At 39.5% G+C, this 27223-nt stretch overlaps 5 protein-coding genes and 1 pseudogene across 7 annotated transcripts; 2 read left to right on the top strand and 4 right to left on the bottom strand.

Annotated features, from left to right (window-relative positions):
* Positions 1 to 24: 24 nt before the first annotated feature.
* Positions 25 to 3544, bottom strand: LOC106358523 (alpha-glucosidase). The gene is made up of 6 exons (XM_013798338.3): positions 3123 to 3544; positions 2337 to 3019; positions 1877 to 2107; positions 1148 to 1797; positions 654 to 1077; positions 25 to 581 (listed from the first exon to the last, which is right to left on the bottom strand). The coding sequence occupies exons 1-6, from the start codon at positions 3359 to 3361 to the stop codon at positions 112 to 114; spliced, it is 2697 nt and encodes an 898-aa protein (XP_013653792.1). The 5' UTR covers positions 3362 to 3544; the 3' UTR covers positions 25 to 111.
* A 1106-nt stretch (positions 3545 to 4650) lies between these two features.
* On the top strand, positions 4651 to 13615 carry LOC106358525. Its single transcript, XM_013798340.3, has 23 exons — positions 4651 to 5785; positions 6216 to 6331; positions 6601 to 6809; positions 7065 to 7184; positions 7389 to 7520; positions 7617 to 7742; positions 7972 to 8027; positions 8124 to 8223; positions 8292 to 8409; positions 8606 to 8815; positions 9130 to 9451; positions 9613 to 9706; positions 9843 to 9951; positions 10190 to 10461; positions 10662 to 10789; positions 10893 to 11127; positions 11260 to 11448; positions 11532 to 11818; positions 12076 to 12292; positions 12407 to 12649; positions 12826 to 12914; positions 12997 to 13158; positions 13244 to 13615. The coding sequence occupies exons 1-22, from the start codon at positions 4944 to 4946 to the stop codon at positions 13142 to 13144; spliced, it is 4362 nt and encodes a 1453-aa protein (XP_013653794.1). The 5' UTR covers positions 4651 to 4943; the 3' UTR covers positions 13145 to 13158; positions 13244 to 13615.
* Positions 13616 to 14322: 707 nt separating this feature from the next.
* Positions 14323 to 15551, top strand: LOC106355380 (annotated as a pseudogene).
* A 166-nt stretch (positions 15552 to 15717) lies between these two features.
* On the bottom strand, positions 15718 to 16917 carry LOC106356560 (mitochondrial import inner membrane translocase subunit TIM17-2). Of its 2 annotated transcripts, none has more exons than XM_013796297.3 (2): positions 16690 to 16917; positions 15718 to 16281 (listed from the first exon to the last, which is right to left on the bottom strand). In XM_013796297.3, the coding sequence occupies exon 2, from the start codon at positions 16254 to 16256 to the stop codon at positions 15873 to 15875; it is 384 nt and encodes a 127-aa protein (XP_013651751.1). In that variant the 5' UTR covers positions 16257 to 16281; positions 16690 to 16917; the 3' UTR covers positions 15718 to 15872. The 2 variants fall into 2 exon arrangements, with proteins under 2 accessions (XP_013651751.1, XP_013651752.1); XM_013796298.3 differs by having other exon boundaries at positions 15718 to 16271; positions 16690 to 16852.
* Positions 16918 to 16997: 80 nt separating this feature from the next.
* Positions 16998 to 19083, bottom strand: LOC106358526 (UPF0664 stress-induced protein C29B12.11c). 2 transcript variants are annotated; one of them, XM_013798341.3, is made up of 6 exons: positions 18891 to 19083; positions 18256 to 18451; positions 17944 to 18055; positions 17696 to 17767; positions 17381 to 17595; positions 16998 to 17295 (listed from the first exon to the last, which is right to left on the bottom strand). In XM_013798341.3, the coding sequence occupies exons 2-6, from the start codon at positions 18363 to 18365 to the stop codon at positions 17193 to 17195; spliced, it is 612 nt and encodes a 203-aa protein (XP_013653795.1). In that variant the 5' UTR covers positions 18366 to 18451; positions 18891 to 19083; the 3' UTR covers positions 16998 to 17192. The 2 variants fall into 2 exon arrangements, with proteins under 2 accessions (XP_013653795.1, XP_013653796.1); XM_013798342.3 differs by having other exon boundaries at positions 18256 to 18444; positions 18891 to 19054.
* Positions 19084 to 19537: 454 nt separating this feature from the next.
* Positions 19538 to 23424, bottom strand: LOC106358527 (NADP-dependent malic enzyme 2). Its single transcript, XM_013798343.3, has 18 exons — positions 23140 to 23424; positions 22825 to 22945; positions 22640 to 22714; positions 22395 to 22546; positions 22149 to 22320; positions 21965 to 22060; positions 21824 to 21895; positions 21657 to 21740; positions 21468 to 21566; positions 21129 to 21176; positions 21010 to 21063; positions 20818 to 20916; positions 20634 to 20723; positions 20465 to 20542; positions 20310 to 20384; positions 20143 to 20233; positions 19933 to 20061; positions 19538 to 19823 (listed from the first exon to the last, which is right to left on the bottom strand). The coding sequence occupies exons 1-18, from the start codon at positions 23280 to 23282 to the stop codon at positions 19735 to 19737; spliced, it is 1767 nt and encodes a 588-aa protein (XP_013653797.1). The 5' UTR covers positions 23283 to 23424; the 3' UTR covers positions 19538 to 19734.
* Positions 23425 to 27223: the final 3799 nt, after the last annotated feature.

Genomic DNA, 27223 nt, shown 5'->3' with positions numbered 1-27223 from the left:
CGTTTATGAACTTGATTGATGTAATAACGTTGCGAAATCTTTACTCTTTTTATTCATTAAGCATCCACAAATTTATCATCTTATTGGGTTTATAAAATAGATACCTTTTCTTTAAGTCAATTTCAATCGCATCTCGAACTTCTTCCCAACAAGCAGCGACAGTCTAGAAACCTCCACACTCATAAACTTGGGATCATCATCGTCCACAACCGTCTTGAGAAGAGAGATTCTCGGCCCTCTCAACCTCTCCCCTGTCCTAACCTCGTACGTTTTCACGCTCTCCACGTTCTCAAACCCGACGAACGTCACTTTCCCGATGCTCCATTTCATCCTAGACGCGTACTCTGGGTTCACCACTTCTGATCTCAGCACCACGGATTTTCCGTTTACGTAGCAGCGGAACTTCACCAGGGTCCAGTCACGGTTCCCTCCTTCCTCTCCCATCCGTATGTTTTCGCCATCATCTAGAAACAGTTGGCCCGAGATGTTCTCAAGCTTGCTGGCTACAACTAGAAGCTCAAATGGTTTCGTTCTGGCTTCTCTAGTTGTCATTGCTTCTCCTTGCATAGCCACAATGCTACCTGTTACAAATAGTTAATACCAAGTTCTGTTCAAGCTCAACTTCCTTATCAAAACGGGAACACTAGCACTACCTTCTCGAACATGAACATTGACGTGATCAGCGGGAGTATCAAGACTAACACGCTTGCCGGAACTTCCACCGACGGCAAACGAATAGTTAAACATGTCGAACCAGTTCCCTGCGGGGAAATATGCATCGACGGAGACTGTCCCTTTCTCCAGCGCCGGAGATATCATTATGCTTTTACCGATCAAGAACTGTGAACTGATCTCATAGGTGTTGGTGTCTCTAGGGAAGGAGAAGAAGAGTGGCCGCGCTATAGGGACGCCGCTAACGTGAGCCTCGTACATTAGTGTGTAGAGATGCGGGAGGAGTCTCATACGAAGGCCGAGAACCTTTCTTGCGGAAGAAGCAACCGAATCCCATAGGTATAGTTCTTGTCTAGCAGTACCTTTGGACGAATGATCTCTTGCAAAAGGGTAAAACGCTCCAAGCTGATAAGCTAAGAGCCAATGTTAGAACATTGAACTCAGTAAGAACATGAACATGAATAAATCACTCTACCTGAATCCATCGACGACATAGCTCCTCGGTGGTATCATCTGCGAAACCACAGATATCAGCTCCAACCATTGGGATCCCAAACAGTCCAAAGTTGAGTATCCCCGGGATCGAGTAAGCCAAGTCCTCCCATTTCGCAGCGTTATCTCCTGTCCAATGAGCTGTGTACTTCCCGGAGCTTACGAACGTGGATCTCGACAAAAGAAACGGTCTCTTTCCAGTTATATCCTCCATAGCTTGGTGAGTGGCTTTAGCTTCCAAGAGTCCATACATATTATGCGCATCGTATTCACTAACGTTCCCAAAATGGATAGCTGTTGCTGGTACTGTCTTCTTATTGATAGAAGCTCTGCCCCCTAAGTTGTTAATCTGGTAAGGAGGATCATCGAGTGAAGATCCAGGGGATGGAGGTGAAGTTATGAAATTTGACAACTCGTTCATGTCAAGCCACAGACCATCCAAAGGGAGAGTTTCCAGGAACAACTTGATTTCGTTGCTCCAGTAAGTTGCAGCAGCTGGATTCAAGAAGTCAGGGTAATATACTTTCCCAGGCCAAACGTCGCCGAGATAAGGCTCACCATCTCGTTTTATGAACACATCAGCTTCCATTCCTCTAGTAAACGTCCCGTAAGAGGAGCTATTCACACCAATGCCTACAACAAGCAAACCAAAATTTTCATGTCTTGAACCAAACTTTCAGAGACTCTAAGAGAACTGTATTAAACTTTATACCTGGATCCAAGATCAGCACGTACTTCTGACCGTTCTTGTGAAGTGTATCCACGAATGATTTCATCTTGTCCTCAGGGAAGTTCACGGGGTCCAAAGTGAAGTCTTGGTAGCCATCCATGTAATCAATGTCTGTCCACATAACTTCAAGAGGTATTCCAGCTTTTGCATATCCATCAACCACGGATTCAAGGTCTGAAACATTGTTGTATCCATACCGACACTGATGGAATCCTTCCAAAAAGAATAAACCCCCAATAAAGTAAGTATTTATAGAAATATTTTCAAAGCAAAACAACATCTCAATTTCTTTTAGTGTCTACGAAGAGTTCTTGATCCGTAGATCAAATCATGTAATTAAACTATTTTTGGAGATCAAATCTCTCTCAAAGGAGTTCGAACCTGTGACCTCAGAGCCCTACCATTGTATCTTAAAAATGCACAGAGAGCAAAGAGCTTTTACCAAATGACCAATAAGGCATAGGTGCAGGTCGTCCAACAAACTCTGTATACTGATTCATCACCATCTCAGGCGACGGTCCGGCGAACACGTAGAGATCGATGATACCTCCGATCACATTATACGTAATCCGACTTCCATCATACCTCACATCCATCCCATTACTGTTCAGCAAGAGAACGCCGTGACTCGTCCCCGCTTCATCGTGACCGTTAGATCCTCTCACATCCATGTAGAACGGATGCGATCCGTAGAGGTTAACATCCGCATTCTCGCTCCCGATGTCAGCGTTCCACAGAGTCAGTGTATCTCCCGGGATCAGCTTGAACGATCGCTTCGTGTGTTCTCCGAGACCGTACAGATTCGATCGGGATTCCGGTAAGGCGGAGGTTAGTTGGAGGAACTGGTCCTTGAAGACGAAGTAGGTGTTCGGATCCGATGGATCCGGCGACGCGTCGAAGAGGACGTCGCCGGAGGAGCGTCTGGAGACGGAGAAACCGAACGGCGTCGTTTTGTGGAGTGTGAAAACTAAGTCCGATGATGGATCTTCCAAGGTATTGTTCTCTTCCGTTAAGTAACGGCGAGGAGAGTGGTTTACGGTGCGAGGGATAACGGTTTCCGGTATCTCCCATCTTTGTTGAGTTGAGTCTGTTACTCTGATTCTCAAACGCTCACTTGTCTCCAAGCTGTGACATATAATTATATGTAAATGTAAATACATATCTTATAATATACAAATCAATACTGTTCAGTGGATAGATTAGAGAGAGAGGAGATTATTTATATGACCTGACATGAAGGTTCAGCGTTTGAACGTCTGGTGCGTAAACGGACGATGGTTTGATCAGATCAAGCTTCGCCGTCAAGACTTTCTGGTTTGAGTCAACGGCCACTGAGCTAACGACGTAGCCGTATCCAACTTGTGAACTTCCATGTGAGGGTAGAGCTACGCTCCAGAAGAAGAAGACAACGGTGAGGATAGTGGGTAGCCACTGCGTAAGTGACATCTTGATTTTGGTTTCCGACATTTTTTTTTTTTGTTTTCTCTTCGTAAAGTGTACGCCTTTTGTAGATAAGATTAATTAATATATTTTATGAATTTGTGACCAGTGAGTGAGCCTCCCAAAGTCGTGGTCAATGTGATATACAGTTTCATTAAATAATGACAAAGTTGAATTATAAAAAGCTAAGAAGAAGAATCACACACGATATATTCTCTGTAGAGTCGATGAAAAATTGAGATTATACGTTCTACAAGACACTATTGAAAGTTTGAAACCATACTCTTACCAAGAAACCATAAACAATTCTCACTCATTTAAAACGCAGAGTAATTGCCACAACAACAATGGGCACATCAGCCACCGATAGGACTGTCCCATCAATCGAGAGCAAGAACGACAAACATTGACTTCTAGTTTGAATGTAGAATTAAACCTGATAACCCCAGACATATTCACTGCTTAAAGCCTCTAGTTTGGTAACTGTGGTTACTGAGGCTGGAGAAGAAATCATCTGAGATTTCAGGTTTTTGTTGTTGCTGTGCACTGTATGTATAGTCCGGTTTTACCGAGCCCGGATCCTGCGACCACCCTGAGTAGTACGCAGCAGCAGAGATGCCTTGTGATGAGTCACGCCACATTGCATTTTAGAATGTATCCCACAGATTCAAATTGGTCTTTTCTGATCGCAATTTCTTACTTTGAACATGTAGAATGTCCATAAGCCATGTGATCCATGTAATACATATCCTCATCACTAAAGTTAAATTTGTATTTTTCATATACTTTGAAGCTGTAGCTGTTGTTCATACACACCAATATAAATATTTTGATAAAAAACGTGAATCTGGATTTGTTAAATAAAAATTGGGTCTTGAATTGATAATGCCGTTAGCTTTCTATTGGTATTGGGCCAGCCAGATTTGTTATTTTTTGACTCACACGACTTTCTTTTTCTGTTTCTCAAAGTTGAACACTCACACTCCAGCTTAGCACGTGTCCATAAAACTCCATAGGAATCAGGGCCTATCGAGCCCAATCTGAACACCGTTAGTTACACAGCAAAGAGAGTAAATAAAACGTGATATGACAGACGTCACACTCCTATTCGATAGTTAGTGAAATAAATATTCACCTGACACTTCCAGTTGTATGTGAACCACAACACAGAGTAGCATTTACCTTCGAGACCAATCTAAGGAATGACGTGGCAAAATACGATTTGCTATATCCAAAAGAAAGATTTAGCTGATTTCTTCGCGACTACGGTGAGGCCGCACGCACCTGAACGTAACTACTCTCCGTTCCAACCTGTAAGAGCTCTCTCTTCCCTCTCTCTTTCTCTCTCTACCCGAGCAAGGAAAAATCAACATTTCTCTCTCTACAAGAGCAGTTTTCGGTGTGGGGGTTTATACGCTTTTTTCTCCAAATCTTCTCGAGCAAGACGACTATACATACACATGCACACACATTCTGCATAGGCGCGTGTGTTTAATTGGGTCTCTGGGTTTTCAATTACGCGTCAACCCTAAGCTCAATGATCCGAATTGGGATCGAATCGAAAACCTCACTATACTTCGTCTGTGATGACTGTTGACGAAACTACTAGATGGCTCGATTTCAATTCCTCTTCTTCTTCGTAGCTGTTGCGGTTTTTGCCGTAAACCCTAGCTCAAGCTACCGATTCGCCATTGTCGAGCCCAATCCGGGTTTCGATTCGGGTCCAGACCCGGATTCGGATTCAGAGTCGCTGCTTTTCCACCAGGATTACTCGCCTCCTGCTCCGCCGCCGCCGCCTCCGCACGGGCCCTCGGTGTCCTGCAGCGAGGATCTCGGCGGCGTTGGGTTTTTGGATACTACCTGCAAGATCGTCGCCGATCTGAATCTTACTAAAGATGTGTATATAGCTGGTAAAGGTAATTTCATTATCTTACCTGGGGTTAAGTTCCACTGCTCGATCCCTGGGTGCTCTATTGCTATCAATGTCTCTGGGAACTTCTCTCTGGGAGCTGAATCCACGATTGTTGCTGGAACCTTTGAGCTTTCGGCTGGTAACGCTAGCTTTGCGGATGGATCGGCTGTGAACACGACGGGTTTGGCTGGGAGCCCTCCGCCGCAGACTAGCGGGACGCCGCAGGGGATTGACGGTGCTGGTGGAGGGCATGGTGGGAGGGGGGCTTGTTGTTTGACTGATACTAAGAAGCTTGCGGAAGATGTGTGGGGAGGGGATGCGTACTCGTGGTCGACTCTGGATGAGCCGTGGAGTTATGGTAGTAAAGGTGGGTCGACGAGTAGGGAGATTGATTATGGGGGAGGTGGTGGCGGGAGAGTGAAGATGAATGTTACGCAGTTTTTGGATGTTAATGGGAGCCTTTTGGCGGACGGAGGTTATGGAGGAGCTAAAGGTGGTGGTGGGTCTGGTGGCAGCATCTACATCACGGCATATAAGATGTAACGTACTTTCGATTCTATGCTGTTTTTCCATGGATTTTTAAGTCGTTTTAGTCAGCAGAGAAGGCAAGATTTGCATTAGATTAAGCACTACTTGCTTGGTCCAGATGATTATCTTAAGAACGTAATCACTAGCGCAAGTTGAGTTTTGAGGAATGAACAGAGTTGCACGATCCTCTCATGGTTGAATATTGTATGCTAGGACAGTGCTTTATAGGGTCTCTGTTCTCATTAGGAGATGTGATTAAGAATTCATCTTATTTACGGCATATGTATTTTTAAATATTTCCGATCTTGCTTATAACTCTCTGAAATTTGCTGTTTGTTATTGTATGGTACACATGAAACACCTCATGTCTTTTGTATTCTCAGATTCTTGGTAAATTGATCTCAGTTAGCATCTTCTGCTTTGCTGTTATTTGAAGTGCAGGACTGGAATTGGACAGATTAGTGCATGTGGTGGGAATGGTTACGGTGGTGGAGGTGGTGGAAGAGTATCTGTCAATATTTTTAGCAGGCATGATGACCCAAAGATCTTTGTGCATGGTTAGATTTTCTTCCCTAGGAAGTCACTGTTTTTTTCAGGCCATCGTAAATATATCCACATTTCAAGAACTTGTGTGTTGCAAAATTTTATTGGGTCCTAAAATATGAACCAATAGGTTTCATGCTATAATTCCATTTTCTCAGCTGATAGATCATCACAGCAAAAATTTACATTCAGATCTTTACTTAGTTACTTTGTTTCCAGCGAGTATTTCCGTACTTGCTTAACATCGACAATCATGTGAACCAATTTCATGAACCACATGCAGGCGGATACAGTATCGGATGTCCAGATAACTCAGGTGCTGCTGGGACTCTATACGATGCTGTTCCCCGAAGCCTTTTCGTTAGCAACTACAATCTGACGACAGATACTTACACGCTTCTCTTAGAATTCCCCTTCCAGCCTCTTTGGACCAATGTTTATATTCAGGATAAAGCACGGGCAACTTGTCCTCTGCTATGGAGTCGTGTTCAGGTATTTCAAAAGTGAATTTCCAGTGCATGGGCTTTGTAGGTCAACTATTTGATCACCTTCCACAGTTGTAATGCTAGGACTATTTGTGATCTCATATAAAATGATATTGTTTCCTTTTTCTGCAACTCTAGTGTCTTTTCTGTACATTTTAGTCTTGCCTCTGTATATAAAATCTAGGTATTCAGTGGGATTTCCAGTTTTCAGCATATTATTTTGTACAGTTAATGATATAGTACTCAAATACTCAATATGCAGGTTCAAGGGCAAATTAGTTTGTTGTGTGGAGGTGTTTTGAGCTTCGGATTGGCTCATTATGGTACATCAGTATTTGAATTATTGGCCGAAGAACTCTTAATGAGTGATTCCACTATCAAGGTGAGTCTATTCATTGTTCTCCACTTTTCAGAAATTCTGATACAACATCATGTCTGTCTGCGCTACGTCTGCGCTAGATACGATTATTTCTGTGGTGCTACTATCTGCTTAATTCTTGGTTTGCCTGGCCATTCTTCATATTCCATATTCTATTTTGGTTCTCATGTAAATCATTTGTTCGTCACTCTTTGTGGAATGTACCAGGTTTATGGGGCTTTACGCATGACTGTCAAGATGTTCTTGATGTGGAATTCAGAATTGCATATAGATGGAGGAGGAGGAGATACAACTGTTTCGACTTCCATACTCGAAGCTAGCAATTTATTCGTTCTTAGGGTACTCACAAATTCATATCATTGTTTTCCTCCTTCAAATAATTTGTGACAAACCGTTTCATCTAATTTGTTTGTTTGACCTCTCAATCTAAATTAGGAATCATCTGTCATTCGGTCAAATGCAAATCTTGGAGTCCATGGACAAGGTCTCCTGAACCTAACTGGACCAGGGGATTCGATTGAAGCACAACGGCTTGTTTTGTCACTGTTTTACCAGATTTATGTAAGTGGATTCCTAGTGCTTATTTTAATGACATTCCTGCATCAGATACTATTCTATGCTGATGAAAAATAGTCGGTGGTGTTTATAGCTACGAAAATGCAATGAAACAGGCATAGTTTGACAATCGGTCTCCTTTAGAGGCCATATTAGTTTTTAAATAATAAATGTCAAAAGGTGCTTGATGTGGCAGTTCAGGAGATAATGACTTTTTTTTTCCTCAAAATTGTAGGTTGGGCCTGGATCTATTTTGCGTGGTCCTCTACAGAATGCATCCCGAGATGCTGTGTAAGTTTATGGGAAATGCCTTATTATGCTTAGTTTGATTCCATAGTCTTCGAAGATAATATCAGCTGACAATAATTAAACTCTCATTCTTTGCAGTACGCCAAAGCTCTATTGTGATCGGCAAGATTGCCCCTATGAGCTACTGCATCCTCCAGAGGATTGCAATGTTAATTCTTCTCTATCCTTTACGCTACAGGTATTTCTGCTGTGTTTAAACTCGCATGCTCTAGCATGAAAATTCTGATAACGTTTCTTTCTTTCTAGATATGCCGCGTTGAGGATATTATCGTCGAAGGTTTCATCAAAGGATCAGTAGTTCATTTCCACCGTGCAAAAACAGTAACCCTTGAACCTTCTGGAGAGATTAGTGCCAGTGGAATGGGTAACAATAACTATTTTCCCTTTGGATTTTGTTTTGATCGCGCATCCTCTACATTTCGTATGGGCATGTCCTTGGCTTACTCCCTAATTATAATATATTAGGTGCTACCCATTCATAGGGAGAAAGAAGATATGTTCTTATACTTTTTAGTGTGTTTTTAGCATCACACTTATGCAATTTTTTTGTGTTATCACAGGTTGTAGAGGTGGTGTAGGTGAAGGTAAATTGCTTGGAAATGGCTTTGGTAGTGGTGGTGGGCATGGCGGTAAAGGTGGCCGTGTATGTTACAATAACAGTTGTGTTGAAGGTGGAATTACGTATGGAAATGCAGAACTCCCTTGCGAGCTTGGCAGTGGAAGTGGCGATTATAGCCCGGACTATTCATCTTCTGGTGGTGGTATTGTAGGTATGAAATGTCTGAGATTTTGATGATTTTGGAGTTCTATTAAACTTGAGAGATTAGGCTGTGTTGTCATAGGAATTTGATGCAAAATGTATGATGTAGACTGCTGACTATTCGTATTTCGTGTGTCGAATATATTTGGCGAATTGTATTTTGTTATTTGTTACAAGTTTATGATTCATAGGTAGTTAACATTGTAGAAGCTTGTCATGGTTTAGGCCATACACTGTTGTGCATGCATGTAGTTGCCATGAAAGCTTTAGCATTCATGATGATACCGTTTAACATGTTCTTTCTTTGCCTTTGAATCTGGTCAGTGATTGGTTCAATGGAGCAGCCTCTATCTGGTTTATCACTTGAAGGGTCAATTAGGGCTGATGGAGAAAGTGTCAAACGTTCGAGCAGAGATGAAAATGGTTCTGTTGTAGCACCTGGTGGTGGTTCTGGCGGAACAGTTCTTTTGTTCCTGCGTTATCTTATTTTGGGAGAGTCGTCTCTTCTCTCAAGTGGTGGTGGGTCAGGCAGTCCTGCTGGTGGTGGTGGTGGCGGAGGTGGGAGGATCCATTTTCATTGGTCAAACATTCCCACTGGGGACATATACCAACCTATTGCTAGTGTAAAAGGAATAATCCATGCAAGGTCTGTCCTCTAAATACCTGTGCATTCCCATATCTTTGACCAGTTTTCCATGGCATTAGTATGTTTTCCCGTCATTGACTGCATTTAACACTTCTACGCTATTATTTGATATCGCTTTCCAGCCTGTCGCATTAACACACTGTTTCTTTTTGTAATTGTAGGGGGGGAGCGGCAGTAGATGATGGTTTTCACGGTAAAAATGGCACCATAACTGGGAAGCCTTGTCCAAAGGGACTCCACGGTATATTTTGCAAGGTTAGAAAAACTTTGCTCAACATTTTCCTGCTCTATAATATCAGGGCTGAAATTTTCTATTTGTCTTTTGTTCCCTTATTACGATTGAATTATTAATGTAGTTCTCATTATATTCACAATTCTACTCTTTCTCCAGGAATGTCCATCTGGTACATTCAAGAATGTTACTGGATCTGACAGGTCTCTTTGCCTTCCTTGTCCCGTTGATGAACTTCCATCTCGTGCTGTCTACGTCCCAGTTCGAGGTATAAATAGCCTTTCGCATAAATCTGGAGCTCTTGTATATTACATATATGCTATAAAAAATTCCTATTTTTGGGTGATATAAGTTTTGTTTCCCGTTCAACTACCAAGCCTAAACTTTTTACTTTTTATTTCCCACGGTTATGAATAATTTTGCTTACTCATTCTGTGCCTGTAAATCGGTGCCGAACATGTTTATGTCTCAACTATAAACCTTGGAATTTCTATGCTTAATAACAGGTGGTGTTTCTGAGACACCATGTCCATATCGATGCATATCGGAAAGGTATCACATGCCACACTGTTACACCGCTCTGGAGGAGTTAATTTACACATTTGGTGGGCCTTGGTTGTTTGGTCTTCTTCTGATGGGTCTCCTCATCCTATTAGCACTTGTACTTAGTGTTGCACGGATGAAATTTGTTGGAGTTGATGATTTACCTGGCCCAGCACCCACGCATCATGGCTCTCAAATAGATCATTCCTTCCCTTTCCTTGAATCACTGAATGAGGTTAGATGATTTTCTTTGTCTTCGAACATTAGATCCAAAATTGTTTGGTTGTCGTACTTTCTGGAAGCAAATGAAGAATGATTTATGTATTTTCTGGGATGCAACTAATATATGGCTAGCAGACATAACTGAGCAAAAGAACCTGCAAAATATTCCTTATAATACAGTGTTATTGATTATAATGCTGTTCCTTTTTTCAGGTGTTGGAAACAAATAGAGCAGAGCAATCACAGAGTCATGTGCATAGAATGTACTTCATGGGTCCTAATACATTCAGTGAGCCATGGCATCTCTCGCATATTCCCCCAGAAGAGATAAAAGAGATAGTGTTAGTTGTTTCTTCTTTATTGCCTGGTTTATTGCGAATTGTGTTTCATTGTTTTGTCTATAGTTATCTAAATAAGTTGCCCTTCTTGGTTTTGGTTCTTTAGATACGAGGCTGCATTTAACACGTTTGTCGACGAAATCAACTCTATAGCTGCATATCAATGGTGGGAAGGTGCAATATATAGTATTCTTTCGGTGGTTGCATATCCGCTTGCGTGGTCATGGCAGCAATGGCGGCGGAAGTTGAAGTTGCAAAAATTGCGTGAGTTTGTACGTTCAGAGTATGATCATTCCTGTTTGCGCTCCTGTCGCTCCCGCGCTTTATACGAGGGCCTGAAGGTAACTTTTGTGGGATTTATTTGATCTCATAACTGCTTAACAGGACTACAGATTTTTCAGAATCTCTGATTCGTTTTACAAGGATTTGTTGTCTTAATCGTTGGTATTCATACTCTTTTTCCCCAAATTTAGGTCGCTGCCACCCCCGATTTGATGCTTGCATATCTGGATTTCTTCCTTGGCGGGGATGAGAAAAGGACAGACCTTCCACCTGGGATTCACCAAAGGTTTCCAATGCCCATATTGTTTGGTGGTGATGGCAGTTACATGGCTCCTTTCTCACTTCAAAATGACAACATTCTTACTAGCCTGATGAGTCAGGTTGGTTCCTTAGTTAACGAAAAGCAGTTTTAGCTGCCATGTTATAGGTTGTACTGATTTTTGTCATTGTTTATTTTTCCCAGCTCGTTCCTCCCACTACTTGGTACAGACTGGTGGCTGGTGTGAATGCTCAATTGCGCCTTGTTCGCCGTGGGCGTCTGAGATCAACGTTTCTTTCTGTTCTGAGATGGTTAGAAACTCATGCTAATCCTGCTCTGGAAACACATGGCATACGGGTTGATCTAGCCTGGTTCCAGACCACAGCTTGTGGTTACTACCAATACGGTCTCTTGATTCATGCTGATGAGGATTGTGAACCAACATCACCTCAGTCTGTCAGTGAAACATCATGGACTGAGATCCAGCCACGGTAAATAAATGAGAAATTACATCCTTTCATACGGTCAATTTTAGTGACAACAGTCATGATACCATTCTTTCTTCTGAATGCGCTGTATTGTCTTGAGTTGAATATAAAATATGAACTTGAGGATTCTAGATAAATAAGATGATCACTTTAGAAGTTTAAGGTTGTTTTTTGCTTATGTCACACACTTAAGCATGTTTCCGTTATACACTTATCTTTAGTTATGCGGGGTTTTGATGTCTTATTCTTGTAATCTTTAGTTTCGGTGTGACTGTACATAAAGAGAATTCTCCGGCACATTTAAGAGAGACTATGCTCTACAATCAAAACCACACAAACGCTGAGGATAATACAACGCGAAGAAAGAACTACGGAGGAATAATCGACCTTGACAGCTTACCGAGTCTGAAAGAGAAGAGAGATATGTTTTTCCTTCTCTCTTTCTTAGTTCACAACACGAAACCTGTGGGTCACCAGGTACCTCTCCAATCAAAATCCTTATAATATGAATGTCTTATTATATGTTGTGCCGTCCAACTTTTCAATAATTTTAATTTCTCTTCCCTATGTTATCTTTTTGTGATATTACAGGATATGGTTGGCTTAGTTATATCGATGATACTTCTAGGAGATTTTAGTCTAGTCTTGCTCACCCTGCTCCAGCTGTATTCGATTTCGTTGGTGGATGTACTTTTGGCTTTGTCTATATTACCTCTCGGCTTGCTTTTGCCATTCCCCGCTGGGATCAATGCCTTATTCAGTCATGGACCCAGACGCTCTGCTGGCTTAGCACGTGTTTACGCTTTGTGGAATATCATGTCCTTGGTTAATGTGGTAAGTTCTTTTTGTTCTTGTTCTTTTGTTGTTGATAACTTGTTTCGATTACAAATGCAAATGTGAACTTCTGTCACATGAGGATGGATTTTAACAGTTATATCAGTAGGTGTTGATTCTTTAGAAGATGTTACATGTCTTAACGTTATTTGACAAGTTTTTTGGTTCTGTGACAGTTTGTTGCTTTCCTCTGCGGATATGTTCATTATAACAGCGAATCATCAGCAAGCAAGAAAATCCCATTTCAGCCGTGGAATATAAACATGTGAGTATCACTACAAAGGAATACTTTTGTCAATCTTACGTTTTGGTCTATTGGGTTTATGATGTGTTTTGGGGGGATGCAGGGGTGAAAGTGAGTGGTGGATATTTCCAGCGGGACTGGTCGTGTGTAAGATAATGCAGTCGCAGCTCATAAACCGGCATGTAGCAAACCTGGAGATACAAGACCGCTCTTTGTATAGTAAGGATTATCAGCTGTTTTGGCAGTCGTGACCAAGTCTTGTCAGGTAATATTTCGGAGCACAAATTAAAACAGCCCAGCCCCAGTTTGTTTTTATTTTGTTTCTCTTGTAATTCTATTACTACTCTTAGGTGAATCGAATTAGGGATACAAAAGAGAAGGAACTGTGATTGTCAAGGGACAACAAGTTTATTTGATGGATATAATTAGAGGGGCAACAAAACTTGTTCTCTGAAGATCCTGTTTGGGGAAAAAAAGAATTGGTCTCGTTGGTCAAGGAGAAAGAAAGAGGTCAAGAACAGCATCAAGCAGTCCAATGGCCAAAGACGTGGAATGTTGGAAAGAAAGAGAGTGGTCAGTGTTACCATATAGTATACAACGTGTTTACAATGTGGCCTGATCAAAGGGAAAAATGTAGTTTTAACTTTTTTTGAATTTTAGTAAAATTAACTAAATCAAAAGAAACAGGCTACAAAACATATAAGATTTTATTTTTGTCCAAACCGGAAAAATTAAAATATAAATATAATAATGTTAAATATAAATACAAAACAGGCTACCATTTTTTGTAAATTGGGGGCCCCCTCAAGGTAGGGTGAGCCCCATTCATATGTTTCGAAAACATATGTTCAAGTCCGGCTCTGTCTAAAAGCACATGCACTGGTTGAATAACTCACTTATTTTGCGGATCAAGTGTAATATCTTTTAAATCAGTTATGATTTTTTGTGTCCGAGTTTGGTTTTTGAAATTGTGTACGGTCTCATTGACTTCTACCATATTTTGGCAATCAAAGATTATGAACATCATTATCTATATTTTAACGAGTCAACATCCAAAACATATTACGAGCTCTGTATGGTTATGACATCTAAGAGAGAATGTTATAAACTATACGATAGATGTCCATAACCAGTCCGGTCTATAACCGGTTCAATACCAAGAGAGAAAGACGGTCCAACCCTACAGAAAGAGGCGGCCGCATGAAGAAGATAGAGACGGCTTAAGCTTTAGAGAAAAGGAAACTCTATTTTCTTTTTCTTGTATTTGTACACTTTCCATATTTATGTTTTTAGTTTTATCTATTTATAACTCTCTCATATATAAGTACACTTTATGATTGAGTAATAATACGTTACTAAAACTTGCCTTCATAACACTACTTACAATCATATATATATATTTACGAGCATTCTGTTGAAACCTAAAAAAGACAATGGAATCAAAGACAAAAAAACAAAAGTCAGAGATAGCGCCGCGAGAGGAGAAACTTCCATGGGATTTGATTGAAGAGATACTATCTCGGGCCTCTCCAAAATCTCTTGTGCGCTTCACAGTTGTTTGCAAACGATGGAAAGCTATATTGGACGACAAGACGATCGTATACAACCACAAGGACACGTTTCGATTCATCCTAACAACTAAATCAAAGATTTATTCGGTAAGCATTGATCCCAAGATAGTGGTGCGTGAGTTATCATTGGATATTCCCGGTTTGGAATCTCAAAAACTGGTTAATTGCGACGAGTTCTTGATATGTAGCACGGATACAGGAGCCGCAGTTTGTAACCCGTGGTTGAAACAAATTACATGGATTAGGGAAACTAGATTTAGATTCCATGGCGTAGGTTATCCTCATACGAATAGTAAAGGTGAGAAAAGAGCGTACAAGACAATTTGGTATAATTATACCAAGTGGAAAATCCACGACCTTGCCTCAGGTACGTGCTAACAAGGAAAAAAATCAAATTGCACTGTCACATTCTCTAAGTGGTGTCTTGATGAATGGAAATTTGTTTTGGATTATTTCTTTTGACGAGACAAAGTATCACCTAGAAACCTTCCATTTTTCGAGGGAAGGATTCTACAGATTTTGTGATCTCTCCCATGTCGGAAGAGACATCCTCTCGATGCTCTAGTCCTTAGGGTCTTTAAGGGAGATAGGTTTTCGGTGTTAAAGCAAAGCAAGGTAACAAAGAAGATTGAGATTTGGGTGACTAAGAACAAGGTCAACGTTGAGGATGGTAAAAGTGTGGGTTGGATGCGTTTGATGAATTTTTCAATTCCTAACTTTCCCCGTTTAGCACAGGCCACCTACTATCAGCAGCCGAGTTACTTCATTGACAACAATGAAAGGCTTGTCGTGTGTTGTTGGGATAAAACTGGCAAACCTTGGATCTATGTTATGGGGGATAATAAGTTGATCAGCAAAGTCCACTTAGATTCTGTGGCTGATCCTTGGCCTTTGCATTGCACTTGTTTTCCCAGCTTGGTCCCGGTTCCTCGAGGTCAAAGAGATGAACCAGAATAACAAGTTTAATCTTATTACGTCTGTTTTCTTGTTTTGGAACTAGAGATTTCGCTAAATTTCATTTTTTGTTTTGCCTTTTTTTTCTTTTTTTTTTTGGAGATTTCTTTTAACGCTGTTGGTCGTATTGGTGAAGATCCTTGTTAAGGTTTTGTATGTAAATAAGTGAGAAGAAACCAAAGATCAAACTACTTTTGGGGCTGTATTTATTATATCTGCCTCAATACTCCTCTTAACTTCAGTTGTTTTTGGTGTATATTTTGACAGACTCATTGCCAATCTTACTCTTTGGCCTTCCCTTGTCACAATGGTCTTTCTACTTAAACAGTTGGCATAATATACCACCAATACATGAATTACTGTAGAATGATTTAAACAAAAGAGTAAATAGGTTCCAAGATTGAGCAGAGAAAGCTCAATAAACACAATCCAATAAGCTAATATTGTTTTAACATTAATGGACCCCTTTGATCAAAGCAAGCAAGAGCCCTCCCATAAGAGCTGATCTTGAAGCAGCAGCAAGCCCTTGTCGCATTGACAGAAACCCTCCTGTAGCAGCACCTGCTACGATAGAGTTCCACGGATCTTCCTTCTTCCTAATGTACACCATCGTGTAGTCAAACGCAGAGAAAAGGCCTCCGAACACAGCAAAACTACCTCCTATACGAGGAGCATTCATGCTCACAGCTTGTGCTCCCCCAACGAAACGACGGCCTTTCGGGGAACTTTGTGTTCCTTTTATGAAGTGGACCACAGAACCTCCAATAGCTCCCATTCCAAATGCAGCACCGATATCATCGACTATATGGTGTAGGCTATGTTCCCTAGTTTTCTTCATCACTCTTATTTATTTCTGCAAAACACTGTCAAAAGAGTATTATTATTATTATTCATTATGATCTTGATCTGAAGTAAGATCATAAGAGGAAGAAGCTGAAGAGGACTTCATTCCAATCGAGCTAATACATCATCAATCAATCAGTTTTATTACAAACACAATTATAATGCTGGTAACAGTTGAAGGGTCATATCATCAGAGTTCAGAGACACAACACAACAAAACCTAGTTAGCTATAGAAGTACCAAACATTCCACAAATCACAACTTCAAAATTACATTTTATCAACTAATCGAAGGTTATCGCGCTAATGATTGAGCTCAGCACAAGAATCACAATACCAGAAATACATAACAAAAAAACTTAACCTACGAGTAACTGGAACTTTGATTCGATTAAAGAACAAACAGAACAAAGACCGAACAACACTAACCAGAAAGAAACAGACTCAAGTGAGCTAATACGAACTCGCTTCTGATTCAAAGAGGGTGCTCCGACGGCACAGAGCCCCCGATACTAGGGTTAGGTCAAAGCTTTGGACGATTAGCTCCCTCGCTCGCTCGAATCCCTTTGTATGTTTCGCTCCCCTCTCCTCTTTGTTATTTTAGTTGAAACACATATATATAAATATAAGCACGACAAAAACAACTTTAATTGTTTAATTTTCAAACTCGAACTTGTTGTGTTAAGTGTCTTGTAATAGAATTAGGGATTTTTTTTTTCAGTTGAGCCTTGAAACACTTTTACGAGAATCCAAATTTTCACATATACAACATAACCAACAAGTCTTTTCTTTCTCATTACACAAAGTAGTTTTAGTTTTTATGTTTGATCAACAAACCAACAACGCTTTTTAACTTATTTGCAACACTTAATGTGTTGCTGCTTATGTGTATCGCACCACCCTCATGTAGTAGATTCGGTGTATATGTCTCATCAATGTTCCGCTGCACTGGAATGGTAAGCTCGCCGCCTCAACTGAGACTCCCCAGATGGCTGCTGCAGATATATCTTCGTTGGATCGTTTGGGTCCACGTACCTGCAAATACACAAGATTTTGAGAAACAACAGCCATTTTTTTTTTTTATCAAAGCCTTCGTATGATAGAGAGGGAGGGGGCTTACGCATGTCTCATCATCTCATCAACAGGGGTCTGAGCGGCTTGAAGAGGATCAACACGTGGTGCTTCTGCTGCTTGCTGCATTTGTCTGTTGTATTGTCTCACTGATGATATAAGATTCAAGAAGAGAGGAACAAACGTCCCGCAACCACCTTCCTTGAACAAGATCTTGAAACTGTGTGTTGAATACAGCGCTCTGTGCTCGTTCTCTGGTACCACCTGTAAATTTTTATTACATACTCAAAGAGATGTGTAAGTTCTATGTGATAATTTTCTGACAAGGAAAAATGTAAATCCCACATGAAGATTGTTTACTTACAGGCTCGACTTGTCCAGATATATTGTTGCAGTGGAAGATTGGCTGATTGAATTTCTCGGCGTGGATGTAAAGCTACAAAATAGAGTAACATATAGTCCATTATTTGCCAGATCTGAGTATATATCATTAGAGATTTTACTAGTCGCTCCTATGTATGTAACATGAAGCCCTTTTTAACTATACTCATAGAAATATACTTAGTGCCATGTATTAACTGAATAAGAAGAAGTAAGATCAATTGAGAGTACCAGAGGCATGTCAAAAGCAACAAAGTTCTCAACAGGCTTGGTAGCAACAAAGACCATCCGAATATTAGACAAGTATATCACTCCCTTGGCCTTAACATGCCCTCCATGTCCTCTGTATCAAACAAACACAGAACAACGTCAGTAAAGTGTTTATGACCTTTGTGTGTGTCTACTCAATTATGGTACCTTTCAATTGTGTGCTAGATGAACAGATCCAAACCAGTGCAAAAAAGAAAACTCGTGCGGAGTAAATATAAAGCCAAAACCCCACAATCAATAAAACAATAGAGCAGATGAGAAGGAAAGACGAACCCAGGAATCTTGTCGACTTCAAACTCAACCCCGTCTCGGACGAGAACAAACATCTCATTAACAAAGGGAACAGGCATCCCATTGGGCATCAACTGAGGGTTAAGCGCCATTGGCTGCAGTTTCAACTGATTTAGGTTCCTTCTTGTTCTGTTGCGCTTCTCAAACCTCAAATCTCACTTCCTGCGTAACCTGATCACTAGACAGACAATAAAAGCTATTATTTTCTCGTACACACACATTCCAACACAGTCTAATCATTCACAAGTCAATGCAAAGGTTCGTCATGGACGTAAGCTCAAAAAAAAAAAAAAAAAAAAAAAAACATGAAACCCTAAACCAAAGACTGCTACTTTCGTAATTCAAGACATAATACAAGAACAAAACCACACTGAGATTTGTATATAGTTCGAAACCAAAACCGCTTGTACAAAACCTAGATTCATTATAACCGACAAACAAATCAATCAGAGGCAGAAATTAAGTATATATAAGAGAATCAAAAACCCCAGAGCAATCAGAAAACATTTCACAAAAACATTCCCAAGTTAAATTTTAAGTAAAGCATGAGGAGAGTAATCTCATCGGGAGAACGTGTTTGTAATGAGATCATTCGATTGGATTATGAAAGAACATACCTTGATTGACTTTTTGATCGGAAAGAAGATATAGCTTGGCGAAGAGGATTTTTGACGAAGAAGACGAGAAAAGTGTAAATTTAATTTAAGGGATCAGAGCTTCTCGCTTGTTCCAGATGCGAAGAAAACGTGTTTATTCTTTACCTATTCGTCCCTCTAACTTATCATTTGTTCCGATTTTGCCGAGAATAAAAATTATTTACCCAATTTCAACCGAATGCTATATGGGCTTTTTTAAGGCTAAAGCTCAGGACTACTAAGCCCATTTGGCTTCTGTGGTGTGTATTCAAGTGAATTTTGTTTTAACAAAGTTGGGTTGAAACTGTTTTTTACTGGACTGATTTTCTATTTTATTTCCAGTAACTGTGATTTTGTTCTCTTCTTAATAAGATTTTTACATTTTCTGAACATGTTTGTTTGTATGAATTGGTCGATTACAAAAAAATGCTATAATATTTGATGCCTCACTTACATATCACATGGTTGGTTCTTAGCATAGAAACATAATGGGGTTTTCACATCTTTTGGTTCATCTATTTATTTAGTGGAAAATGACTATTTACTATGTGACACTGCAGTGCAAATAATTATTTCAAAAGAATCCAAGAGACAACAAAGCATGTTCCCATATTTAGACACGTTGGTTGTGTGGGTGAAAACGTAGCTTTTTAGATTGGATTTATTATTCCACAAAACAAGAAGCAAAGACAAAAGGAGAGAGAGTGCTCGAAACATCATAGTGTAGAAGAAAGTAGAATACAACCAAACAACACTTAAACAAAAGCCTCAAGAAGGTTGTGAATAGCACAAGAATCTGCATGTTTCTTCAACACCACTTCTTTTTTTAACGGTAGTTTCTGTAGACAGGGCTGTACATGCAGCTCTCGGCAAACTTCACCAGATCCTTTGCACGTGGTAGGTTCGACGCCAATCCTATATCCCCACAAAATTTATCATCCGAACAACTTTTTTATACAACTCAAGAACTTAGGTTAAGAACTAAAGACAGTTTTATTAGTAGGCAGAGATAAATGGAACTAACCGAGGTCATAGGTTGTTGCTGCCACACTGGCGGCAATGTTAGCAGATATCTCTCTGATGTTTGAGAATGGTGGGTAGATCAGACCGTTGGCGAAGTTCTCTTCAGTGACTTGAGCCGCCAATGCTTCAGCTGTTGAGAGAGAGAGAGAGAGAGAAGTTAAATAAAGAGTTCCACTGAGAATCTTTTACTCCGTCACAAATTTATACTTACAAGCTGCGAGGAGCATGTCATCACGGACACGAATAGCACCGGACATGATCAAACCAAGTCCCAGACCCGGGAAAATGTAACAGTTGTTTGCCTGTGAAGTGAAGTAGGGTTCTGACGTCAGCATTCAGATTAAGTGACAGAGAAAATAATATGGAAGTAACACAGACCTGGCCAGGCAAGTAAGTTTTGCCGTTGTACTCAACAGGATCAAACGGGCTTCCACTACCAAAGATTGCACGACCCTATTTTTAAGCATACATTAAGCTTTGTTATAACCAGGATATGAATCATTTTCCGATGTCATATTAGAGAGATTATATACCTCGGTCCATGTGTAAGCCTGTTCTGCGGTACACTCAGCTTGAGAAGTAGGGTTTGAGAGAGCAAGAATCAACGGTTTCTATAAACCAGCACCAAGACGGGTATTAGAACAATAGCAATAGATGGCGTGTTAGTTGAGAAAAGCTGTGAAGAAGAAGACAAGGAGAAACCTCGTTGTTGGTAGCCATGGCCTCAACCACTTCCTTTGTGAAAGTTTGACCCACACCAGAGGTTCCAATGAGAACAGTTGGTTTGATTGCCTGTTTGAAAAAAAAAAATCAACCAAGAGTGAATACAAAAATTAAAAAAAAAAACTAAAATCAAGAGATTTTTAAAGAAAAGTTCATTGCGTACATTCACAGCACCAATGAGGTCCTTGACAGGTTCGTACTCATGCGCCCATGGCTGCTTGAAGTGCTGAAGCGATTCTTTGCGTGAGCTAACGATAAGTCCCTGGGAAATAAAGTTCAAAAGAGAAACATAAGTGATAAAAAACAGGTTTAAGCTAAAGAGGATGAGATTGGTCTTGGTGGTTGTTAACAATACCTTGGAGTCCACGAGCCAAATCTTCTTCCTGGTCTCCTCGATGGGAGCTCCGGTCTACAAAAAGAAATGATTAAGCCAGAAAACAGAGAAAATATAATTAACTTCTCAGAGTTACTAACCTCTTTCGAAATTTTAAGAGCAATTAGCTCAGCTATACCGGTTCCAGCCTACAAAGAACAAGCGTTACCCAATCAGCAAAACATATATGCAAGGTAGATGATAAGCTTTTAGAATAGGTTTGGGCGTTTTTACCCAAACCGAACAGAAAAACTAAAATCCGATCCACACTCAACGATTATAAAAAAATCAAACCGAACCAAAAACCAAGGTAGGAGCTGAAAATATCAAAAATTAGTTAAATATATTATTTTTTTATATATATTAAGATAATTTAGATATTTTAGAGTGTTTTTTTAAAAAATTGTATATTTTAGAGTATTAATGATTCCTGAACTCACCTCTCCGGCACCTAAGAACAAGAAGGTATGGTCAGCAAGGCTTTTACCAAGCACTTTCTGAGCCGCAATAAGCCCAGCAAGCACCACGGATGCAGTACCCTGCAACACAAGACGCAAGTTTCTCGATAGCTAACACCTCAAAACAAAATGTAACAAAAATAGATCAGTTTTTAGGAAAATGATCTTTACCTGGATATCGTCATTAAAGACAAGATGACTATCCATGTACTTAGACAGAAGGTCAAACGCATTGTGGTTTGCAAAATCTTCAAACTGAAAAAAAAAAGAGTATGTATCAGGACATCTTAAAAAAAAAATGAAAAAAAATAATAATATCTCTTTTATCATATGGCTACCTGCACCAACACTTTCTCTCCGTAGTTCTGTTTCACAGCGCACATGAACTCGTGTAGAAAGTCTGCATACTCCTGAATCACAAACCATTGTATTAGTTATAACAAGAGAAAACAAAAAATAGGGAAGAGAGTGGTAAGAACCTGCCCAGTTGCCCTTCTCTGTTTAAGGCCAATGTAGAATTCATCATCCAGCAACTTCTGGTTGTTTGTACCCACATCAATAGTGATTGGAAGGCACTGCATATTTGAAACCACATTTTGCATTTAGTATCAAATTTAAAGACAAAAACAAAATGTTGTAGGTTTTGTTTTAGATGATGCTTACTGCTGATGGACGGATTCCTCCCAAAGCTGTGTAAAGAGAAAGCTTCCCCACTGGAATTCCCATTCCCTGGCAACCAAGATCTCCCAGACCGAGAATGCGCTCACCATCAGTGACAACAATAACTTGAATCCCTCTCTGAGGCCAGTTCTTCAACACTTCAAGAATCTTTCCCCTAAAAGAGCATACATTCACTTTTAGTACTTTTTAAAGAAACAAAATGGAAGTGAGAGATTAAAGAAAACACACTTCTCATTCAAGCTGATGTAAAGACCCTGTGGCTTCCTGAAAATGCTACCATACTTCTGGCAAGCCTCACCAACTGTTGGTGTGTACACAACTGGAAGCAGCTCCTCCACGTTATCAATCAAAAGCTTATAGAACAACCTCTCGTTCCTTTCCTGAAACATTCATATACATGAGCCACCGTTGACAAAGACTAACTGAAAAAATCTTGGACACATTTCACTTAGTTCGAAGGAGCAATGAATAACCTGAAGATCCATGAGGGCCATGTAACGCTGAAGAGGAACAGTGTACTGACGGAGATTATGCATCAGCTTCCTCTCCTAATCAAATCAAGACAACAACAAAACCACTAGTTAACACACAAAACAAACCAAAAATCAAAGCTAAACAGAAGTGAATTTTTTCTTTATTTAAATCTCACTAAAATCACCTGAACTTCCTGGCTAATGACAACAGGGGGAAGAAGACCAGTTAAGTAATGAGCATCTCTCTCTTTATCAGTGAACGCAAGTCCCTTGTTGTATCTTGGGTCACGCATCAACGAGTATCCACTGAAACATTTTTCCATTTCCCACAATAAGTTATTTATACATTCCCTTACTTCAACCACAAGAAACATCAGCCACAGTTTTCTTGGCTCCCAAGTTTAGTAAACTAACTTAGCTGAAGTTAGTTAGAAACAGAGGAAACCTAAAAGCAAGCGATTCTCATAGACCAAAGTTCAAAACAGAGTAATGACACTGACCTGGCCACGGAGGTAACCCAAGGAGTGACGAGCTGGTCCAAGGTGGCTAAATCCTCGCCGTAGACGTCGGAGATACCACCTCCTACGCCGGACCTGTTATCGGCGACATCCTCGCAGGGTACTTCAGCCGGAGTACTTCCCATATCTCTCTCTTACGAGCTAACACAACGACGGTGAAAATCAAAAGGTCTACAGAGAGCTTTGGTGAATGATTGGGTTCGAAGATAATTGTGAAGGGTGAATGACATAAGAGGATGATAGTGTAATTATATAGGCTGATGAAAATGACCATTTTTGAGGAAAAAAAAATTGAAAAGTCGTTAAAATGAGAAGAAGGTGGAAGGAGACATCCTCCATCGTGTAGGTAGGCCCCTCTCTTCTTTCATTACCTCTTTCTATGTTCTTTGTTACTCTTGTCTGTAATATTATTATTTATCTCGTTTTTTTCGTTTTTAACAACTTTATTACCTTTATAATGATTTTCCTCTTTTACCCCAACTACTCCACTAAGTTCAGAATCAAATTCATTTGAGTCTTAAGATAATTGCAAGTCTGTGTATGTGTGTGTGTTCAGTATTCCGTAATATAGCGTGTACAAATTAGATACATTTCCTTCAGATTTATAAAACTGTTGTCTAATAAAATACAGAAAGAACACGTGAGCCGGAGTTTTGAATAGTCAAAATCCAAAGTTTAACATGTCCCAAGTAGTACAAGGAATGTATAGACATGTTAGATGATCATAGTCAAATATATACATAGTCAGTCGAAATGGATAACCTTAAATATATATATGGTGTTTTCATAGGTTATGAATTCTTCTAATGTGATTAAACTTTGTAACTGCATGTAGTTGTTTTTAAAGTAAATAATATAGAATGAGAATGTAAGATAGACTAGAAGTAGTGTCGTCCATTAGATAAGTACACGCATTATGTTATAAATAAATCAAGTTGATGGTCCTTGATAGAGATATATTTTTTAATGGATAAAAGAACATGAGTGACAAACACACAATAATTGAGAATAATAAGGCTTTTGTAGACTTTTGTGCAATGGAATATTCTGAATTGTTAAATAAATTGATTCTCTCGAGTCTTGATGACAAAAATGTATATAGATGAGTCTTTTTCCTTTTATATAGGTCATGACTGATTTTCTCGCTACCACCTACAAACGCAGTTTTTGTGGTTGGTATCGGTTGTCAGCGCTTCAAAACAATCATATAAACCGCTACAAATCGTTTCAAACCGTTCCGAACCTCTTAAAATCAAAAGCTGGTTCTAACTAGCGTTTGCGGTTGCGGGCGGTTGCGGGAGGATAATTTTTTTTTTCAAAAACCATATAAATACAAAAATAAAAATATTCAATAAGAAAATTAAATTGGAATTATAAAATAATAGAATATATCTATTATATTTTAATTAATATTATAAAATTTTAAAATAAAAATTTTTTCTAAATTTTTTAAAAATTTAAAACTATAACTTTCTAAATATGATTTTCATATTTATTATACTATTATGATTTTGATATTTTTATAATTATATAAAATGTAAATATTGTTAATTTATTATTTAACTGCAGGTGTATTTGGTAGTTAACCAGTCATAAGTATCCCACAAACGCATTAATTTTTAACCGCAGAACCAGTCATATACTGCAACCGCAACCGCTAGAACTGCAATTATCCGCATCCGTAAATTCCCACAACTGCAACCGCAACTGTTGCGTTTAAACCAGTCGGGTCTTGTATGCAGAAAGATGTTGAAAACAAACAATAATCAATAATTGTATTCGGAGACAAATCAGAAAAAATAAACACTTAATTTATTCGAGGCTGCGGAGATATGTCAAATAATCAAATTTGGCAGCCGTATTGGACCCCAGCCTGATTATTTTACCAACAAGACATTTACTTTTATTAGAAAGAACAAAACCCACCCCCAATAGGGTACCAACTGGTGTATGCAAGGAATGTTTTGTCTATTGATTAGTTTAATCTATAACCATTATGAATATGGATTCATAGTCCCTGAATTTATTATTCATAACTCATAACCACGCATGTTAGCTTTTATAATAAGTTTCTGTGCCAATTTTGTATGGTTCATTTACATATTCCTCACTTGGGTTCGTCAAAATTCAAAAGTGTAGCTGCTCACCTTTGATTGTTGTCAGTTGTCACAGTCTCTTTTCTCTTGTTTTTTAAGTCTTTCATGTTTTCTTGTGGTCAAACAAAAGTAAACTAACATGGACCGTATATATAGTCGATCTATTTTTTTTTTTTTGCTAAATAGTCGATCAAAAATTTTATTTTCTAAAACGTATCGTAGGAATCATCGATTCTAAAGTGTTGTTTTTCACCAACTCTTACACTTTAAAATTTACCTTTTCTACTTTCACTACAAAAAAACATCGACTGAGGAAAAAAATCGTCGGTATGTCGTCGGAATAACGTTATTCCGACGACATACCGACAAAACAAGTCCTCGGAAATAACTCCTCTAAAATTCCATTTTCCTCGGAAATCCCTCTGAATTTTCCGATGGAATTCCGAGGAAACAAATTTTCGAGGAAACTCCGAAGACCACCAGTTCGTCGGAAATCTCCTCGGAATATACCGAGGGAGAACGTCCTCGGAATTTACCTCGGAAGTTCCGACGAAATGTTCCTCGGAATTTTCATCGGAAAATTCCGAGGAACAAGGGTCCCTCGGTATATTCCGAGGAACATGTCCCTCGGTATATTCCGAGGGTTTATTTCCTCGGAATTTGAACCCTCGGAAAATTCCGAGGAACTGGTCCCTCGGTATATTCCGAGGGTTCATTTCCTCGGAATTTGAACCCTCAGAATTTTCCGAGGAACTAGTCCCTCGGTATATTCCGAGGGTTCATTTCCTCGGAATTTAAAAAAAAAATATTTTTTTTAAAAAAATAATTTTTTGAAATTTAAATTCTAAAATATAAAATTAAAATTAAAATTGAAATCATATTAGTTAATATTCAAAGTTGTACAAATAAAAATAAAACATTCCGAGTTTTAGAAAGAAAAAAAACTACGGGTCTGGCACGTCCGGGAACACCTCGTTCGGGTACATCCTCTGCATCATCTCCATCATTTGCTGGTTCAACCTCCTATGTGCCTCATACCCCGCCTATTGAACCGCCATCTGGGTCTCCAACAAAGATATGCGATCATCCTTGTCCTTCAACTGAGCCGTAAGTACTTCTGGATCAATAAAGGGCGGTGGTGCAGAAGAAGGAGGAACCGACCGGGTGCGACGACCCAAACCGACCAAACGTCCCTTCTTCTTTGGAACCGTCTGAAATAGAAAATAGCCAAATTTAAATCAAGAAATAAATGAATTAAACTTAAAAAAAAAAAGAACTTACGGATTCAACGATTTCGTTGATTCGAAAGCGGGACAAGTTGGTCGAAGCCGTCGAAGTGTCATCCTCGGTTTGAAGCTGAGACACTTCGTCCTGCACCTGAGTTTGGACCAGGGTGACCACTTCCCTCACAAGACCGTCATCAATCTGGCCGGTCTTCTTGTTGGTATACGCCCTCTTCATTAGGGCGAGATCATCAACCGGCTCGCCATCATTTTCTTCCGCCTTGAAAAAACATAAATTAAAGAAACATTAGAAATTAGAAGAAATGCACAAAAAAAATAAAATTTCAAAATTTAAATAATTGAAGAAAAAGCGACTGAACTTACCATGCGATCTCCCAGAGAGGCAATAGATTGAGCACCCAAGTTATGCTTGAAGACGCCCTTCCCTTTACGGTCGCTCCTGCGGTTGGTGGAGTTGGTGGAAGAAGTTTCTTTCGTCTCTTCCTTATCCCAATGCGCACACAACTCCGTCCAGACCGTGTTGTTTATCGACTTTGGGACCTTTTAATAAAAAAAAACGAAAATAGTTAAATAAATTAAAAAATCATTTAATAAATTTAAAAAATTGTTTAATAAATTAAAAACAAACATTGTTGATTTCCCACTTCTTCTTCCACTCGTGGATCTGCTTCCCATAGTTGTCCATAACTTTATGGACGAAGTGGTGATAGATAAAGAGCGTCTCAT

Source organism: Brassica napus, chromosome C3 (assembly GCF_020379485.1).
Source record: "Brassica napus cultivar Da-Ae chromosome C3, Da-Ae, whole genome shotgun sequence".
In the NCBI taxonomy this organism is placed as follows: domain Eukaryota; kingdom Viridiplantae; phylum Streptophyta; class Magnoliopsida; order Brassicales; family Brassicaceae; genus Brassica; species Brassica napus.
The sequence above is the reverse complement of the archived record's forward strand: the minus strand, read 5'-3'. Positions and strand labels throughout refer to the sequence as shown.